Source organism: Globicephala melas, chromosome 21 (assembly GCF_963455315.2).
Source record: "Globicephala melas chromosome 21, mGloMel1.2, whole genome shotgun sequence".
Lineage (NCBI taxonomy): Eukaryota > Metazoa > Chordata > Mammalia > Artiodactyla > Delphinidae > Globicephala > Globicephala melas.
This window is the reverse complement of record NC_083334.1, coordinates 23819080-23838294: the sequence shown is the minus strand read 5'-3', so window position 1 is coordinate 23838294 and position 19215 is coordinate 23819080. Positions and strand designations below refer to the sequence as shown.

General features: G+C 42.6%; 2 protein-coding genes across 7 annotated transcripts in view; both read right to left on the bottom strand.

Moving 5' to 3' along the window:
* WRN (WRN RecQ like helicase) overlaps nt 1-19215 on the bottom strand; it is a 141753-nt gene that overhangs the window by 91595 nt on the left and 30943 nt on the right. The window contains exons 1-7 of one of the 6 annotated variants that reach the window (XM_070044615.1): nt 13318-13597; nt 9909-10010; nt 9140-9252; nt 5415-5560; nt 4800-4948; nt 3791-3940; nt 2507-2576 (exon numbers count right to left, since the gene is read on the bottom strand). In XM_070044615.1, the coding sequence (XP_069900716.1) occupies nt 2507-2576; nt 3791-3940; nt 4800-4948; nt 5415-5560; nt 9140-9252; nt 9909-10010; nt 13318-13392 (805 nt within the window). In that variant the 5' untranslated portion in view covers nt 13393-13597. Of the gene's footprint in view, nt 1-2506; nt 2577-3790; nt 3941-4799; nt 4949-5414; nt 5561-9139; nt 9253-9908; nt 10011-13317; nt 13598-19215 lie in introns of those variants that run through there. The other 5 variants (XM_060291487.2, XM_060291486.2, XM_030832657.3 and 2 more) reach the window with 5 other exon arrangements.
* LOC115867836 (uncharacterized) lies at nt 13484-18479 on the bottom strand. Its single transcript, XM_030884225.3, is given in 6 exon segments — nt 13484-13614; nt 14120-14983; nt 14985-15113; nt 15115-17660; nt 17663-17923; nt 18320-18479. Coding segments are annotated over 6 exon segments (3999 nt in total). The 3' UTR covers nt 13484-13575.

Here is a 19215-nt window from a genome sequence, read left to right as displayed (position 1 = left end):
CCTATAAGGATTTCGCATCACTCATCATGGTATTTATTTTAATTAATAAAATATGAAGTCAGATTCACAGCCTATACGGCCCTAAATGCTCTGGCCCAAGCTACTTTTCTGGCATCATTTCCTATTCCTCTCACTCTTACTCATTTCACCTCAGTCACACTCACTGTCCCTCAGACACTCTGCTCTCTCTTCCCCTCACGCCTTCCATGTTCTCCCCTTGGGCATCATTCCCTCACTCAGACAAATGAAGTAAAGAGGTTTGGTCTGCTCTGGTTCAGTGCAATTTCGTCAGCAAGTGGTACACTGCCTGACCCACAATAAACACCCAACAAATATGGTATATGAATAAATGAATAAATATTCCCTTTCCAAACCAAGCTTCTTAAAAACAAAAAAAGTTACTTACACAAGCTTTCTCACGTTCCTTACATCTTAGTCCTCTATTCACGCAAACGTGATTTCTCCCACATCATTCCACTCTTGCTTCGGTTACAGGACCTTCATGGTACCCAAGCCTGTGACCCTTTCTTGTGCCCCCATGACCACTCTCTCCTCGATATACCCTTTTGTCACCCAGTACACCAAAGCTGCTGCAGTAAAAGATTACAAATGATTGCCACATTGCCAAATCCAAGGACTAATTCTGAGTCCTCAGCTTCTCAGACTCTCAGGAAAATTTAAAACAGTTGATAACACCCTCCTACAAAAAACATGCTCTTTACTTGGCCTGCTGCACACCCCGCCTCCTCATTTCCTTCTATGCCCATGGCAGCTCCTCTGGTGTCCCCCTCCTCCACGCAAACATTAAATACTAAGAGTTCCTCACGACTCTCAGCCCCGCTTCTTTATCTCAAACCCCTCATTCTTTACCTTGAATTCAAACTGTCCCCTGAGTTTCAGGCTGGGTATCTAAGTGCCTGCAGGCCACCACCTCCATTTCGCTAGCTCGCAGGCTTCCTTCCTTTAACATGCCTAAAATCAACTGTATGACTCCTCGACCCCAAACCCTGCTCCTCCTCTTCAACGTTTCTCACCACTGTTGCTCATGCCAGCAGCACAGGACTGATCCTTGGCACGTGGCTCACACCATCACATTAAATTCTTTTCATTCTACTGCCCTATTAAGTGTCTTTTGCATCTATCCACTTCTCTCCATCCTCAATACAACCAACCAAGCCAGGTCACCATCACCTCTCACTTGGATTATGGGCACAGCCTCCTAACAGGTCTTTCCACTGTGATCCTTGCCCTCCAGAACCCATTTTCTGCTCTACAGTCCAAGTTTGTATTTTTTAATGTAATTCACGTCACTCCTGTGCTTAAAACCCTCAAGAGCTCTGAGGAGGAAATGTAAACCCCTAACATGGCCTATCTGCTTTCCTTTTTCTGCTTCTCCTACACCCCCCCACCCTGTCATATTCAATAGCTCACCGTGCTTTACTGCTTTCAGTTGCCTGTAGATACCTCTTACCTCTGAAACTTGGCCACTGCTATTTCCTGTGCCTTTGACACTTCTCCTCTGCTCTTCAGCTAGCTGACTCCTGCTCATATTTCAGGTCTTGCCGTAAACATCACTTACTCCATAAAATATTCTCTAATACCTCCAGATATGCATGGATGCCTCTCCTATATGCTAACCGTAACACCTTTTTTTCCCACATCATAAGCCTCATCTTCCTACACTGCCTTTTTTTGGTTCATCTATATCCCCCATAAAGTTGTAGGTTTCCCTCTCAGGAAACAGATCGTGCCTGTCTTGTTCACTGCTGGATCTCCATTCATAAAGGGCTGAATAATATTTAATAAATGAATAAAAATATATTTAACTACTGTATCATTTAGTGTTTATTAGCTACCATCTTGGGAATAAGCTAGTATTTTAAGTGAGAAACAATGTGCAAATATCTTTTTATTTTCTGATGTTCTAATCTTCCTGTATCCTTTAATAAAAGAAAAAACACAAACTTATAATACAAACCAAAAGTGGTCATTTGAAAATATCATCTGTATGTACACGGGGAAAATTTGAGAAAGGTGAGGTTGACACTGCTGGAAGGAAAGGAGGGAGGGAGGGAGGGAGGGAGGAAGTGGCCATTCTGTTTGGAGAAAAACAGCAGAGTTATCGTATCCTGGAGAAAATTTAGAAATTTAAACCAGGGCACTATAAAGCATCTTATATACTTTCAATATTTATAGCAAAGATGTATAATCTCCAGACTGAGAGGTGGGTGGTTGTATCACTGATGTTATTAAGACCCAACTCTAGAAGCCTAGTGAACAGCAATGCTACAAAGGAAAACTAGTTAAGTCCTGCTTTGCTACAACCAACATGCCTGAAGCCCTAAGCTTTGGCCAAATAGACCTCATCCTAATGTCAACACTGCTCAGACAATCAAGGAGTTGTAATAATACTAAACATTTTGCACATGTGTGAATACTTTTTGGAGATAAACCTCACAAATGAGCAAATTCAAATCTTACCTTTTATTTTCAGACCATAACATACCTTCATGTATAGCAAATATCTGTACAGCATCTCCCGAATTTTCTAATTTTTGATAAATGATGAAACCAGCCTACAGGAAAACCAAAAAATGAAAACAGTATACTAAAGATCACCAAATAAAATTTCATGTCCCATCTTTACAAAAATCTAAAACAATGATTCCCAAGGCACCCAAAAAGCTGAATTCAAACTATTAGGTTATGCAAAGGTCTAAATGTCTTTATTTATTCACCACACCAATTGTGAGAATGCAGAAAGTAGCTGTCTACACCTTAAAATAAAAATTTTAACATTTTAACGTCCAATATTATGAGCAGGTAACGAAATCAAATAACTTATAAATGGAATCTAACAAAATACAATCAAGTAAAAGAAAACTGTTTGACTACAGATATCCATTCCCCATTATCTCATTATTAGCTGTTAGTCAGTGTATATACAGTCCTCCTTCTAGCTACTGTTAATAGGAACAATCAAGTCACACGAATTTCTCATGAATAAAAATGCTACAGAACTTGTACTAGTTCTCAACAAGTTTTCTGATTTTTTTAAACAGAACATAAAGGAAAATTATCTTTCTATTTCCCCACAAAATTGAATTTTTTCTGTTTATAAATAAAAGGAGCTTCCATTCATAAAAACAGATGCAAAAAAGTAAACAATAAGATATTCATCTACAAATAAAAGTATAAGGGGAAAAAAAGTCCATTGGAACATAATATACATTTCTTGGAAACAAACAATAGTGCTATATATATAGATAAGGCCAGATTTCATTATGTACGAATATGTAAATATGAAAATACATCTGACTAACAGCAGTAGAAAGCTAATTGTGGAGGCAATTTTTCTAAATTTTTACCACATTTTAAATATAAACATAAGAAATAAGGCCAGTTTCAATATAGAAACTGTATTGTAGTTCTTTTTATTCTGTACTGGCCTATAATAAAATACATCATCAATACCATTTGTTCTTGCTCAGTCTAAGCTTATTCGCCTTGCATGTTTTCAGAGAACTCACATTTTTTACATATAAATTGGACATTATTTTGGCTTCATGACAATAAAAATAACTAGTATTAAACAATCTATTGATTGGTACTTGCTAATTAATACTCAGAATTACAAGTTTCACTAAATTTCTTCCTAAGCATTTTTAATGCCAAACTGATTTAAAAGATTTTAGTTAAGTTTGTGCCACTACCACAATAAAACTTTTATAAAGTAATTTATTATAAAGTTTAACAAACAGATCATAGTCTAAAGATGTCTGGTACATACATAAGCATCAGTGGCTGCATATAGTTTCTGGTCCTCAGTGAGGGGAAACTTACTCCAGTTGCTGCAGCGGATAGACCTGTCTTTCAGAAGCTGTTTACCAAAGAGGTGTTTAACCAAACCACCGAGGCTCCAGGTCTCTGTACATTTCAACTAAAAGCAATGAAAAATCAACTCAGCAAAAATTATTTCCTTCTATTTTCAGATATTCCTAATTATCTGATACCAAATGAACATGTCACACATAAAGCTGGAAATGTTACACCAAAATATAAGGTAGAGATAGTCCTTAATAGATTTCCTGTCACTCAAAACCTCATTTGCAGTTTACATTGTAAGAATTTAATTCTGGAATTTCCCCAATGTAGGTATTAAAATTCTTGGACTGTCGAAGCATCATTCATAGACAAAAGTTGAATAGGTTGGTAGGTTTTCTACTTCTCAGCCAAATGAATAGTTGGCTAATATGAGAATTTAACTTAATGACTACATGAATAAAATAGGGGAAATATGGGTGATGGAAGGGATGGTCAAACTTCCACTAAGAGCATCATACCACAAGAGCTGCATTATGCTCTTTAAAAAAAAAAGATATTCAAGAGGGAAGAGATATGGGAACATATGTATATGTATAACTGATTCACTTTGTTATAAAGCAGAAACTAACACACCATTGTAAAGCAATTATACCATAAAGATGTTAAAAAAAAGATATTGATATAGATGGATTAAAGAGATAAACTTAAAATACAATATTTAAATTTACATATATATGAAACAAAGTGAAATAATACTAAATATGGGAGAGGGTTCTTGCTTAAAGAAACTGTTTGCTAAGGCAATGGATTAGAACTGAAGGTTTTCATTATGGAACACTCACTGGGGACTTCTTTTTTACAAAAACATTATATAGCCTACATTATTTCGTCAAAAAAATCTAAAACAGATAGAAGGGACATTCTGTGAAACACAAATTTCTTGTTTGTGACAATAATATACATATTATATCTACCTTTTCATTGGCAACATCTGTCAGCTCCACAAAACTCTTCAATTTGATGTCAAAGTCACGTAGAAGTTTCCACTGATCTCCTTCAATTCCTACACCTGCCTTTTTAATTGCTTCATTTTCAAGCAACATTTTTAATCCCTGAGGGAAAACTGTAACATTTTTTTATTATTTCCATAGGTTCTATCAAATTTGATAGATTTATTTTCTACTTCTTACACATTCTATGTTTATACTTAAACTTCTGTTTAAGTTTAAATTCAGAAACACACTTAACTTGAGTGTTGCTTTTCTTGCCTAAAGCAAAAAGTCCTGATTGATAAATGACAGAAAAACAACTAACATAAACGCTACCTCTGTTATCACTAAAATTTAGCCCCTCTATACTTCAGTTCTCTACTCTCTAAAACAGGAATAATATCAACGTTTGACAGAGACGATGTAAAAAATTAAATAAAACAGGGATATGAGTGAATCAGGTAGAACATAAATACTTAAATAAACATAAGGTGATGAGAGAAGCACCAGTTAATTCAAGAGTTTAATTTTATATGGATAAAGTTGACATAATACAATTATCAACCATATAAAAATGAAACAAATAAAAGAGATACCAACCTGACATAGAAGAAATATGAAACAAGTAACATTTGCTCTCTGACACACACAGCTGAATTAGTGCAACTCTGCTCAGTTTCCCTTTACTGTATATTGGTGGCCATTCCATGTCAAATCCTACCACATCTCCATCAGACACACTCATGCTAAATGGGGAAAAACAGTGTAAATTAATTACATTAAAATTTTAATTTCTACATAACTAAAGACATCATTCAAAATGTTAAAAGACAAGCCACAGACAGTAGACGATATCTGTAATACATATAACTGATAATGAATAGTCAGAAAATATTAAAAATTCCTTGAAAAGTCAGTATGAAAAAGAGAAATAATCCAGTGGGGGCAAAAAAAAAAAAGGGAGGGAAATAGGAACAGGGAATTCCCCAAAGGATACCCAAACGGCCAATAAATTCAAATGCATATATGAAGATACAAAATCTCAATAGAACTCAGAGGAATGTAAATTGAACCTATACAATTTCACATCTACCTGACTGACAAAGCTTCACAATATTAAATGCTGAGAAGGGTATCTACCAGTGGGACCACTCACATACTGGTGAATGTTTAAACTGATAAAATCCTCTTGGAAAAAACTTATAACATCTAGCTAAAGATGTGTAAACAGCATGAATTGACAAGTCTTTCTCATAAATATATGAAACTCTCGTATGTGCCCAGATAGAAATGTTTAAGAATGTTCATTGCAATACTGTTCCATCTGGCAAAAACGGACACACTACATTTCCATCAACAAAAGAATGAACAAATTGTAACATACTGAAACAATGTAACACTATATAAAAGTTTAAATAGAACTTCATATACCAAACCAAAAAGAAAAATTCTCAAGAATATAAAACGTTGGGGCTTCCCTGGTGGCACAGTGGTTGAGAGTCTGCCTGCCGATGCAGGCGACACAGGTTCGTGCCCCGGTCCGGGAGGATCCCACATGCCGCGGAGCGGCTGGGCCCGTGAGCCATGGCCGCTGAGCCTGCGCGTCCAGAGCCTGTGCTCCGCAACGGGAGAGGCCACAACAGTGAGAGGCCCGCATACCGCCAAAAAAAAAAAAAAAGAATATAAAATGTTGAGTGAAAAAGACAAGTGGCAGAATATAAACAGTGTTTGATAGCATTAATTTTAAAGATTCTAAATGGGCAAAGTAACAGTATATGATATTTGGGGATATAAAATTATGAAAATTATAGAAAATATGAGGGAATGCTAAACACTGAACTCGTGACAGAGTTCTCTCAGAGGACTGCAGAGGAGAGAATCAGAAAGGGCATACACGGGCTTCAGTTGTATTTTATTGTTTCATGTCTTAATAAAGATGTGAAGAAAATTAAGATTTGATAAAGCTAGTGGAAGGAATATGGGTGCTTGTTATATTATTGTTTATATATGCCTATTTCACAATTTTTAAAAGTGAAAAATGTACTTTAAAAATTTTTTTAAACTCAACCTCTGCTTTGGGCTAAGATGAAATAACACTGATCAGTCATAACTTTCCTTCATGAACAAATAGAAAACTGGACAAAATATATAAACAACAGTTTTCAGACACTAGACAATGGGCAGTACAGGACTATGCTCTCTGAGGGAAGGAAATAAATGGTAAGGCCTACTGCTGCCCCAGCTTTCTGCCTGGAACATTCCAGATAACAGAACAGGGAGGAGAGTCCAAAGCAGAGCACTGAATTGGGAGACAGAGCTCAGAGCCAGAGAAGAGGAGGCAGCTAGAGGTTGTGGGTAGAGTCCTGGGGAGGAGGGAGCTAGGCAGGAAAAGACGTGCAAGCATGCAGTGACACTGCGAGGCTAGACAAAGAAAAACCAGGGAACTGTAAGCTGGACAGCTCCTAGGGCTTACATAGAGGTAAAAGGCATTAAAGTTCTGAAAAGTTGGAGTAGATTCTTTTTGATCACCTGGGGCAGTCAACAAAGACTCCAGCCAGAAAGGTCACACCCATTACAGGGCTAAATCATGTCCAGAATAAAGGCTACCGTAGATATGCCCTAAAAAAGCTTAAAAATAAACCTCAAAATGTTAAGTCTGATCTTCAGGTAACTTAACTGCCTGACAGAGCAAAGCTCCTTTCCTTCAAGGAAGACAATAAAATCTAACATTCAACAAGGTAAAATCACAGCATCCAATCAAAAACTGTCAGCTATGAAAAAAAAACTGGAAAACATGACTCATAAGCAGGATAAAAATCATTTAACAGAAAAAATAACTAGTATAGTGGAATTAACAGAAGAGGATATTAAAACAGCTATTATAAACATGCTGAACATGTTCAAAGATTTAAAAGAAAACATGAATATGATAAGCGCCAAAATAGAAGATACTTTTTAAAAGAAACAAATGGAACTTCTAGAGATGAAAAATACAACAAAATTTAAAATTCACAGGATGGGATAACAGCAGAACAGACACTACAGAATAAAAAAATAAATAAGTGAACTTGCATACAGAGCCAAAGAAACTATTCAAACTGAAGCACAGAGAGAAAAAAGAATGAAAGAAGAAAGTTTAAACACTGAAAGAGCCTCGTGACCAACAACACAGTATCAAGCAATCTAACCTATCTGCATTGAGAGTGGAAAAGAGGAGAATAATAGGATGTGAGAAAAAACACATTTGAAGAAATTATTCAAATATGATGAAACTATAAACCCACAGATCCAAAAAGCTCACTGAACCCCCAAGCAAGATAAACACAAACCACACTACACAAAGGCACATCATAATCTAATTGCTGAAAACCTGGAATAGCAAAAATCTTTAAAGTAACCAAAGGAGGTGAAAATAAAAAAAACTTGCCTGCCTTCCATAAAACATACAATTCATCAGAACTACACTCTTCAAAACACGCTTATTGCCTTCAGACAGGACATACTATAGCATTGTCAAAGGTAAGATGATAGAGTTAATACATAATCATAAATAACAGATTTTACCTTCTCTGTGAGACAATTTAGTTCTATTTAATGAGTCCCAAATGTAGCCAGATAACTATAGTGGGAGTGAGGACACCTGAATGCTATTTCTAGAATACATTTACCAGGAGACCATTAATAAATAGCTTAATTTACCTCTGCTTCTTCTATGGCAATGTATAACAGTTTAAAAAAAAAAAAAAAAAGGACAGGTATAATAACTTCAAAGATCTGAATGAATTCCCTATTTCTCCTTGTAAAATGCTTCAAGAGCCTTAGACTGCATTATTGCAGAGTACTAATTTAATTAGACAATTTAAAAAATACTAAGTCATTTTTAATGTTCTTTTTAAGGATCATTTGCTATAATTGTTGCTAACTAAATGCAACAGAGACAATCACAATCACTATTCAGTATTACTATGTTGGTATTTTCAATGAAATAGAAAGGGGCATTTTAGAGGTTGAATAATTTTTGCATGTTTTTCCTAAACTGGTGTGTTCTATATATAACATCTTAAGTACTGAAAAGTTAAAAAATTAGCTAGACTAATAGAAAGGCTTATGAATGAACAAACAGGTACATTACAAATTTAATTCAGTGATTTTAAGTTTTTATTTAAAAAGCAGAATTAGAACTTATCAGTGATATTTTACATGTGTAAGTAATTATGTACTGAACACACCTCAACTATAAAACTCAATACACATACAAATATTACCATAATAGTTATATTCTAAGGGTCCAAATTAAACTGAAAGTAGGAAATTTAAATCTTTACCTAATATCTTCTGATAGGAAAGAACAATCATTAGCTTCATAACTGTACACAATGGATCCACTGAATTCTAAGAAGGGGAGATCATCTTCCAAAACACTCTTCTGAATAGATGCCTTGAGTTAAACAAAATTCCGAAAAGGCACAAATAAAATTCACATTAAATAATAAATGTTCACTGAAATAATAAAGTTCACTGAAGCATTCAAATTATAGTCCTAAGTTTTATCAACTAATGCTTTATAGATTAATGAAGTCATACGGACAATTTAACAAAGATAAAGCTACCCACTGTAAAATTATTTTTCTAACAAATTTATTTGCAAACTTCTAATCCTATTTTCATAAAAGCATTTATTTTATTACATTTTTTCTTCAATTATATTAGTATTCTACATGCAAGAATGTTGCCATAAAATGCTGAAGACTGGTTGATGGAGCTTAAATCTATGAAGACTTAAAACTCACTTAACCATAAAAATTCACCAAAATAAATGCTGTCTAAATTATTATATGAATTGGAACAAACTGGCAAGGTCAACAATGTAAACTAGATAAAAAGGGAAAGTATAGAGTAAGAATTCTCATTTTTGTAAACCCAGTTAAAATTTAATCCCATTCATCCATTCAATGACTAGATTCTGGTTCATTCACACAACAGCAACTCTAAATGTAAACAATGGCTTGAAGTTTACAAGTTAGGATTGACTCATTTTACAGTCAAATGCACATTAAATTTTCCATCTGAAAGAATAATCAATGAACGGCATACCTTTCTTTCTTCTACAGAATATGTCTTCTGCGTAGACATCCATTCAGGAAGTTTCCGCTGCTGTGTTGTTTCCAATGTTTGTTCATTCATCTTTAAAAGGTTCTAGTTGCAAAATCCAAAAAACAAGTACTTTGTGAATAAATACAGTCTTCGTAAGAAAACTCAGAGACAGACCTACCAATATGATTGAAGATCCAAATATACATGTTTAAATTAAGTTACGGCATCTAGGCCCAAATATAGGTTATAAGAGCTGGAATCGCAAAAGAAAAAGAAACATACAACATGCTAGCTCTAATGACCATACATTTAGTATTTCCTCTTTTCAAAATAAGTGAGCCAGTTTAATTGAGTTCTAAGGTTCTAGCAGTTTCAAAATTTTATTATTCTCTGACTTTGATCCTTTTAAAAAATAATCTTTATCTTATTTACAATGACAATATCTGGGTGTATAAACTGCTATAAATTTTTGACAACTTTAATTTTCTTATCATCTTTCCTAAGATTTAAGTAAACTCATCAAACTGTTAAACTGTTCACAAGTCTACCTGAAGAGAATTTTGAGACAGATAAGCTTTTCTATATTAAGGGTTTTTAATTATACTCTTGGCCTAACAAGTGAACCAGTCTCCCTAAGAATAAGAGTTTCGTTGAGAATATTTTTTAAAAATCTGTTACGAGCTTTGAGGGCTCTACTCAATATAAACCACACTTCAAGAATGGTTGTAGAAAATACAATTAATAGGAAAACCATGACATACTCTTTCTTTTAAAGATAAAACAGATCCATATCCTCATGTGACTTAATACACTAAACTGAAGTGGCCTTAGGTTCTTAATAAAATTCTTCAAACCCCAACCTTAGTTCCTGTTATCTCAAATTTCTAGTAAAGGCATGAAATGCCCAAGGTCGCGAGGCCCCTCCACAAGACCACCAGAGTCGAGAGTCAAAGCCAAACGGCAAGGGTCATTTATTGCAGGTTCGAACCTGGACCTCCGCGCACTCGTTGCCGGTGACGCTAAGAGGTCCTGGCGGAGTTTACTACAGCTCTTTTATAGACAGGTACAAACAAGTTCGGGACGTTCTGCGGGGCTTTACAGGGGTGGAGAGTACTGATTGGTTGATTTTTGAACAAAGACACTAGTCGCCGTCTGATTGTTTGGACGGTTGCAGGTTGACTTTTGAACAAAGACACTAGTCGCCGTCTGATTGGTTGGACGGTTGCGGGGGGGGGGGGGGGTCAGCAAGCGTAATTACAGAAGCGAGAGCGGCTAGTTAAGTTTCGGTTTCCTGAGGTTTCGTTTCTCAATTGGAAATACTTAAGACGGGGCCATGGTCACAAAAAGAAATAGTGCAAACAGGAAGACTGATGCAACCCTAGCAGTGCTGCGGCCTCCACCAGCCCAACGGCAGGGCGGCGGGAGGCTGTGCGCCCAACTTCAGGCGGCGCTCCCAAATGTGGCAAGCCCAGCGCCGCGCCCTGGAATGGCCCTTTTTCGGCCCTTCTCCTCCGGGAGGAACAGAAAAGAAACTCCAGGAAAGGCACAAATTGAATGCAGGGCGTCAACTCAGTCCTATTCCCACCAAGTAGAACATAGCCCCCTCATTCCCCCCTTTCTCATGAACCAGAGGAGCCAATCTTGGGTCCTCAAGGCTCAGTTTCTTCAATTTCTGAGGCCTCGCAGGGCTGATATTGTGTTCTTAATATCATTAGCTGGACTGTATTTATTCTTTCGCGAACAAAATCCATGACTTTACTGAGTATACAGGGGCCTATAGTGAGGAGGAGAAGGAGGCATAGTAGAGGGCCCAGGATGGGGAGGAGGAAGGGGAGCATCCCATGAAATCCTGACCAAAGGGGATTATCCGCTAATTCTTGCCGGCGGCGAGCTAGGTCTTCCTGGAGCTGGTGGATCTTGGTTCTTACAATGCCTGATTTATTTGCATAGAAACAACATTTTTCTTTTAGGGCGAGGCATATCCCACCCTGTTCAGCTGTCAGCAAGTCTAAGCCCCTCCTATTCTGTAGGACCACCTCGGCCAGCGAATCTAATTGGTCCTGTAAGTCTTGAATGGTCCCAGAGAGAGTTTCTACATCTTCTATTAATTGCCTAGACAGCTGATTATAGGAGTGAAGGGAGACCCCAAGACCTGTACTCCCTGTGGCCACAGCTCCTGTAATTCCTAATCCTACCAGGAGGGGTATGACTGTAATGGCTCGTTTGGTTCTCCCTGCCCAGAGGTCAAAGCTGGGAATGGGCAATGGGGTGTCTCCCGAGATCAGGTCTACATTGGGGAGGAGGGTGGCTAGGGTGCAGACCCCTGTCCAGTTCGGGGGTAAATAGGTGTATGCTAGGTTATTTCCACAGACAAAGACAGTGGTATTAGGACTACAGAGGGAGGAGTTCACGGGGATATATTGACTACATCCAGTGGATGAAAGGATTCCCAAGTCAATACTGGCGTTAGAGAGGGAATCGTTCTTGACAAAGCATGAGGTATTAAAGGTGGTTGAAAATTTTGAAAATTGTATGGGGAACGGCTCGGGGAGTGAAGTAGGGTTACATCGTTCGTTGATGTCTAAATTGGCGAAGGTGGGGATGGCTATAGGGCGGGGCGGTCCTTGAGGAAGGCAGAGCCAGCAATCCTGTGCTAAGTTGGGGTTGGTGGTATTCAAAAGCGCAAAAGTAGCTTCTAGTATGGACATGGTCTGGGGGTCCAGTTCAGAGGGATTGACCTTAGGGATAATTAGGGGGTGGTAGCTGAGCTGTGGGTATAGATGCCGATAGACCTCTTCTATTTGTCTTCAGGTTTCTATCTGGCGCACTGCGTCCTGGGGGCCCCCACCGTCTGAGGTATGTGTGGGGGCCCTGGTATTCCAGCATACCGGGGTCCCGGGGGTGCCAGTGCATCCAGCCTGAAGGTATTTATTACTCTCACTAATGGTGGGGCTTTTATTATTCTGTAGTATGGCTGTGAAATAAGTCTTGTTATTGGCCCCTATACATTGCTGGTAAGAGGAATAGCACATGCTATGCATTGATTCCTGGAAGGCAGAACAGGGGCAAGTGGCTCGAGGGGGGAGTGGCTTAGGCTTATGGTAGCATTGCCAGCTTTGAGAGGCCCCGGTGCCCTATATGCCTGAACAAGGTATGCAGTTATGCCCCCGCAGTCCTGCATATGAGTATACCCTAGGGGAACAACAGGAGCCTCCATAGTACCTCCCCTGCACTCGCACGGTGCACCATATAGTTGTTGTATTAAAGTATTCTTATCGGGGGGAGGGCCGAGTCCTCCCCTCGTGGCCCGAGGATTGAGGGTTAGGACTATCGTTAGGGCTATCAGCAGTACCTTGGTCATCATGGGGGAGGGTACGGCGCAAGGTCAGTTTGAGGGGATTGTCCTTACTCCGGTCAACCGTCCAGGTGACGTCAGCTTTAGTGGACTTGATGAGGTCAGAAAATGGGTCCACCGGCTTGACATGGGTGTAATGGATCCAGGCAGCTATGCTGTCCCCCTTGATGGCCGTCAGCGTTGTCAGGATGATCTGGTAAGGTCCTTTCCACCTGGGTTCTAGGGTCTCTTGTCGATGGCGTTTGACAAGGACCCAGTCACCCGGCCGGAGCTGGTGTGGAGTAGGCGGGGGTCCTGTTGCATATAGCTCTTTTAGTTTGGGCCAGATTGTCTCGTGTGTCCGCTGTAAGGCTTGGAGGGAAGACAGGAGATTATTTTCTGGGTCCAACTGGATAAGGTTAGTCTTTAGGTTAGGGATGATAGGAGGAGGCCTACCATGCATTATTTCGTAGGGAGTAAATCCTAGCTTATAGGGGGAATTTCGCACCCTAAACAGAGCGTAGGGGAGTAGGACTACCCAGTTAGCGCCAGTCTCCATGGTCAATTTAGTCAAGGTCTCTTTTAGAGTTCTATTCATCCTTTCTACCTGTCCTGAACTCTGGGGGCGGTATGCACAATGTAATTTCCAATTAGCCCCAAGTATGGAAGCCAGATCCTGACTTACCTTAGAAACGAAGGCTGGCCCGTTGTCGGACCCTATCATAACTGGAAAGCCATACCTGGGCAGGATCTCTTCTAGTAGCTTCTTAGCTACTATTTGTGCAGTCTCATTCTTGGTTGGGAATGCCTCAGTCCAACCTGAAAAGGTATCTATAAACACCAGTAAATATTTATACCCATATTTGCCAGGCTTTACCTCCGTGAAGTCCACTTCCCAGTAGGCTCCAGGCTGGTTTCCTCTCTCCCGGATGCCAGTGGTTGACGGGTGGGTGCTGGCATTATGGAGTTGGCAGACTGCACAGTCAGCAACCAGTCGTTCAGTCTTCTCGGAGACATTTTTAATTTTAAGTCCAGTCTGCCTGATGAGATCCTGTAGCCGTCGGGCGCCCAAGTGGGTGCTACGGTGGATACGTTCAAGGACCAGGGTTCCTAGTTTCTCAGGAAGGAGGATATTGTTCTTAGCGTCCCGCCACCATCCGTCTCTAACCTGGGTTAGAGGGAGCTTGCTCATCCATCTGATGTCATCCTCCGAGTAGTCGGGTTGGGGCGGTAGTTCCCGGGGCCCTGGATCCGGCAGTTGCAGGGGAAGTAATGGTATTGGAGTGTGTGCCGCCTTTCGAGCCGTCTGGTCTGCCAAATTGTTGCCTCGGGCGACTGGATTCGTGGGTTTTTGATGCCCCGGGCAGTGTACAATGGCTAGCTTTTTGGGTTCCCATATGGCCGCTAGCAAGGCCAGGATTTCCTCTTTGTTCTTGATGTCTTTGCCCTCTGCTGTGAGTAGTCCCCGCTCTCGGTATATTGCCCCATGTATATGTGCGGTAGCGAAAGCATACCGGCTGTCTGTGTATATGGTGGCTTTTTGGCCTTTGCTCATCTTGAGAGCTTGGGTCAGGGCAATTAATTCAGCTTTTTGGGCTGAGGTCCCTGGGGGGAGAGTCTCTGCCCATATCACTTCAGTTTCTGATGTTACCGCTGCCCCCACATACCTCTGACCTTGCTGGACAAAGCTGCTGCCGTCAGTGAACCATGTGACTTGTGCATCCGGTAGGGGTTGGTCACGTTAGGTCTTCCCGTACCCCATGGATCTGGGCCAGTACCTCTGCACAGTCATGGAGTGGGGAGTCCAAATCTGGGTCAGGTAATAGGGAGGCAGGGTTTAATGCCCGCGGCGGAGTGTAGCCGATTCTGGGGATTTAACAGTAGACCCTGGTAGTGGACCAGTCGAGCATTGCTCATCCATCGGTCGGGAGGTTGTTTGAGAACCCCGTCGATGGCGTGGGGGGTGGTGACATGCAACTCCTGTCCCATAGTTAGTTTGTCAGCATCCTTTACCATTAGGGCCGTGGCGGCGATCATCCGGAGGCAAGGAGGCCAGCCGGCAGCCACTGGGTCCAATTTTTTTGATAGGTAAGCAACAGGCCTGGGCCAAGGACCGAGGGGCTGGGTCAACACGGCCTTAGCTATGCCTTTGCTTTCATCCACAAAGAGGTGGAAGGGTTTGGAGACATCAGGGAGACCCAGGGCGGGTGCGGATAGCAAGGCAGTTTTGATCTGCTGAAATGATTGCTCAGCCTCCTCTGTCCATTTAAAGGGCGTCTGCTCTTTGGTGGCTAAGTATAGTGGTTTGGCCATTTCAGCAAATTTGGGTATCCATTAACGGCAGAACCCCGCTGACCCCAAAAATTCCGTCACCTGTCGAGGCGTGGTGGGTCTGGGGATGCGGAGGACGGTTTCCTTCCGTGCATCTGTGAGCCATCGTTGCCCCCCTTTCAATAGGTACCCCAGGTAAGTTACCTCAGGCCTGCAGATCTGTGCTTTCTTGGCAGAGGCCTGGTATCCCAGGGTGCCGAGAGTCCATAGGAGGTTTCTGGTTCCCTGCAGGCAGGCTTCAGCGGTCTCAGCAGCTATTAAGAGATCATCAACATACTGCAGGAGGGTTACATCGGGGTTTTGTCTCCGGTACTCACTGAGATCCTCGTGTAGGGCCTCATCAAACAAGGTAGGCGAGTTTTTGAATCCTTGGGGAAGTCTGGTCCAGGTGAGTTGTCCGTTTATACCTCTCTCGGGATCTGACCATTTGAAGGCAAAGAGTTCTTGACTTTTGGGTGCCAAGAGTAAACTAAAAAAGGCATCTTTGAGGTCCAGCACAGTATACCATTGTTTTTCTGGACAAAGGGCGCTCAAAAGAGTATATGGATTGGGCACAGTAGGATGGATGTCTATGACCCGTCTGTTAACTTCCCTCAGGTCCTGCACTGGTCGGTAGTCTTTACTGTTAGGTTTGCGGACTGGCAGCAGGGGTGTATTCCAGGCCGACTGGCAGGGACGCAGTATCCCCAGGTCAAGAAGCCGGCGAATATGAGGAGTGATACCAGTCTTGGCCTCTATGGGCATGGGATACTGTCGGACACGTGCAGGATCTGCCCCTGGTTTGATCTCTATGAATAGGGCTGGGCGATGTTTGGCTAGTCCCATCCCCCCTGTTTCTGCCCATGCTTCGGAGAACTGCTGAAGCCATGACTCTATATCTTGATTTTGGGAGGGTGGTTCCTGGTGAAGTCGGTACTCATCTTCCAAGTTCAGGGTAAGCACAGATATGGGTTGGTCGTGAGGGTCTGTTACGATTGGCCCCTCTGGCCGAAAATGAATTTGTGCTCCCATTTTAGTGAGTAAGTCTCTCCCCAGTAAGGGGCAAGGGCTATCGGGAATGACCAGAAAGGTATGGGTTACCCTTTCCGTGCCCAAGTCCACAGTTCTCTGAGTGGTCCAAAGGTAACGTTTGACTCCCGTAGCTCCCTGGACCCAGGAGGATTTGTTAGAAACTTTCCCGTGGGGCTTAACCAAGACCGAATGCTGTGCCCCTGTATCCACCAGGAATTGGACTGGTTTCCCCTCCACTTGTAGGGTTACCCTGGGTTCGGGGAGGGGGTCCGAACCCCGTCCCCCCTACTCTGCATCATGTGTAAATAGGACTGGGGTGGCCTTCGGTTGCCATTGCCTCTGGTTGGGGCGCGGCTGCCTTTTCTTGGGGCATTCCCGAGCCCAGTGGCCCTTTTCCTTGCAATAGGCACATTGATCTCTGTCCAATGGTCGCCTGGGAGGTCGAGTGGCTGGGGGGCCCTCTTGGTCTTTCTGAACAATGGCGGCCAGGACCTTAGTCATTTTCTCAGTGGCTTTAAGTTGTTTATCCTCTGGGGCGTCTCGGTTATTAAAGACATGCTGGGCGATACGGAGTAGGTCCTGTATCTGTTTGCCCTCCAGATCTTCTAACTTCTGGAGTTTCTTTTTAATATCAGGGGCTGCCTGGTTAACGAAGGACATTACAACGGCAGCCTGATTTTCGGGGGCCTCTGGATCCATAGGGGTATACTGCCTAAAGGCTTCCATTAATCTTTCTAAGTAAGAGGAGGGGCTTTCTGTTTTACCTTGTATAATTGAATATACCTTGGCCAAATTAGTGGGCTTGCGCGCGGCCGCCCGGAGACCCGCCATTAGAGTCTGGCGATAAATGAGCAGTCGTCCCCTACCTTCTCCGGTGTTATAGTCCCATTCATCCTGCGGGGGGCGAGTTAAGGGAAAGGCTGCATTGATGAGGTCAGGGTTAGCGGTGGGTTGACCATCATCTCCAGGAACCAGTTTTCTCGCCTCCAGCTGGATTCGCTCTCGTTCTTCGGTAGTGAATAGGATCCGGAGGAGCTGTTGGCAGTCATCCCAGGTGGGCTGATGAGTGAACATACGCTATCTAGAAGAGCTATCAAGTCTTTAGGATTATCAGAAAAGCGGGCATTCTGGGTTTTCCAATTATATAAGTCACTGGTAGAGAATGGCCAATACTGGAGTCGGGGGTTCCCTGTCTCATCGGGAGGGCCTATTTCTCGCAGGGGTAGGGCTATGGTGGAATCAGGATGGCGGAGCCCTGGGTCGCGCTGAGTGCGTCCACAAGTGCGCCCATCCGGCCCATGGGAATTATTTTCATTGGGCAGGAGGACCGGTAGTGCCTCTGCCTCTCAATCCTCCGGTTCTAGCCTGGGTGGCCCTTCGGGAGGGGCCGCAGGAGGTTCTACCAAGGGGAGAGGAGCAGGGCCAGGAGCAGGAAGGGGGACCGGTTGTGGGGCCAAAGGAGGAGGTTGATATGGGGGGGGGGGGTCTAGGAGAAGGAGGTCTTGGCTATCAGAGAGTATGGGTGCAGTTGGGGTCTGAGGCTTGGGGGGTTTAGTTGGTCGGGCCGCAAGGATCTTACATGACCCTGATGACAAAAAGGGGGTCATCCAGGGAGGAGGGTTTTCTACCAGGTCCTGCCATACCAGGATGTAGGGGATCTGGTCCGGATGGCCTTCTTTTCCTGGCAAGAAAACTCTATATTTAACTTTTAGGATTATAGGAAGACAAAAGGTACCCTCGGTGGGCCAGCCAACCCCGAAAGTTGGCCATTCAGAGCGGCAGAAGGTAATTAGTTTTCTTCTCCGGATGTCCAGACTGAAGTTGTGTCCTCGGGACTTTACATCCCCGAAATTAGCGAGAAGGAGGGAGAGGGGGGTACTCTGTGCTTGGCCCATGTCTAGGTCCTGGAAGAGATTGGTTAGAAAAGGTTACTCTGAAAACAAAAGTGATTAAGAGCAGTCCCAATAGCGGAGTCTGTAAAAGGAGGAAGGGGAGGTTATCGCGTGCGCGCTTCAGATGGGCTATCAGCCCCAGATGGGTCGTGGTGGACGTCTCCAACCACACCCGACTAGGTGTCCTATAGCGCGTCCGTCAGGACCGTCCTAGTCCCCAAAACAGAAGGTACCCTGAGCCGGCTTACTTACCGATCGGTTGTCAGCGATGACCCGTTGACCTGATGTCTGGTGGGCTTGGGGGCATCCCGGACGAGCCCCCAAATAAAATGCCCAAGGTCGCGAGGCCCCTCCACAAGACCACCAGAGTCGAGAGTCAAAGCCAAACGGCAAGAGTCATTTATTGCAGGTTCGAACCTGGACCTCCGCGCACTCATTGCCGGTGACGCTAAGAGGTCCTGGCGGAGTTTACTACAGCTCTTTTATAGACAGGTAAAAACAAGTTCGGGACGTTCTGCGGGGCTTTCCAGGGGTGGAGAGTACTGATTGGTTGATTTTTGAACAAAGACACTAGTCGCCGTCTGATTGTTTGGACGGTTGCAGGTTGACTTTTGAACAAAGACACTAGTCGCCGTCTGATTGGTTGGACGGTTGCGGGGGGGGGGGGGGGGCGGTCAGCAAGCGTAATTACAGAAGCGAGAGCGGCTAGTTAAGTTTCGGTTTCCTGAGGTTTCGTTTC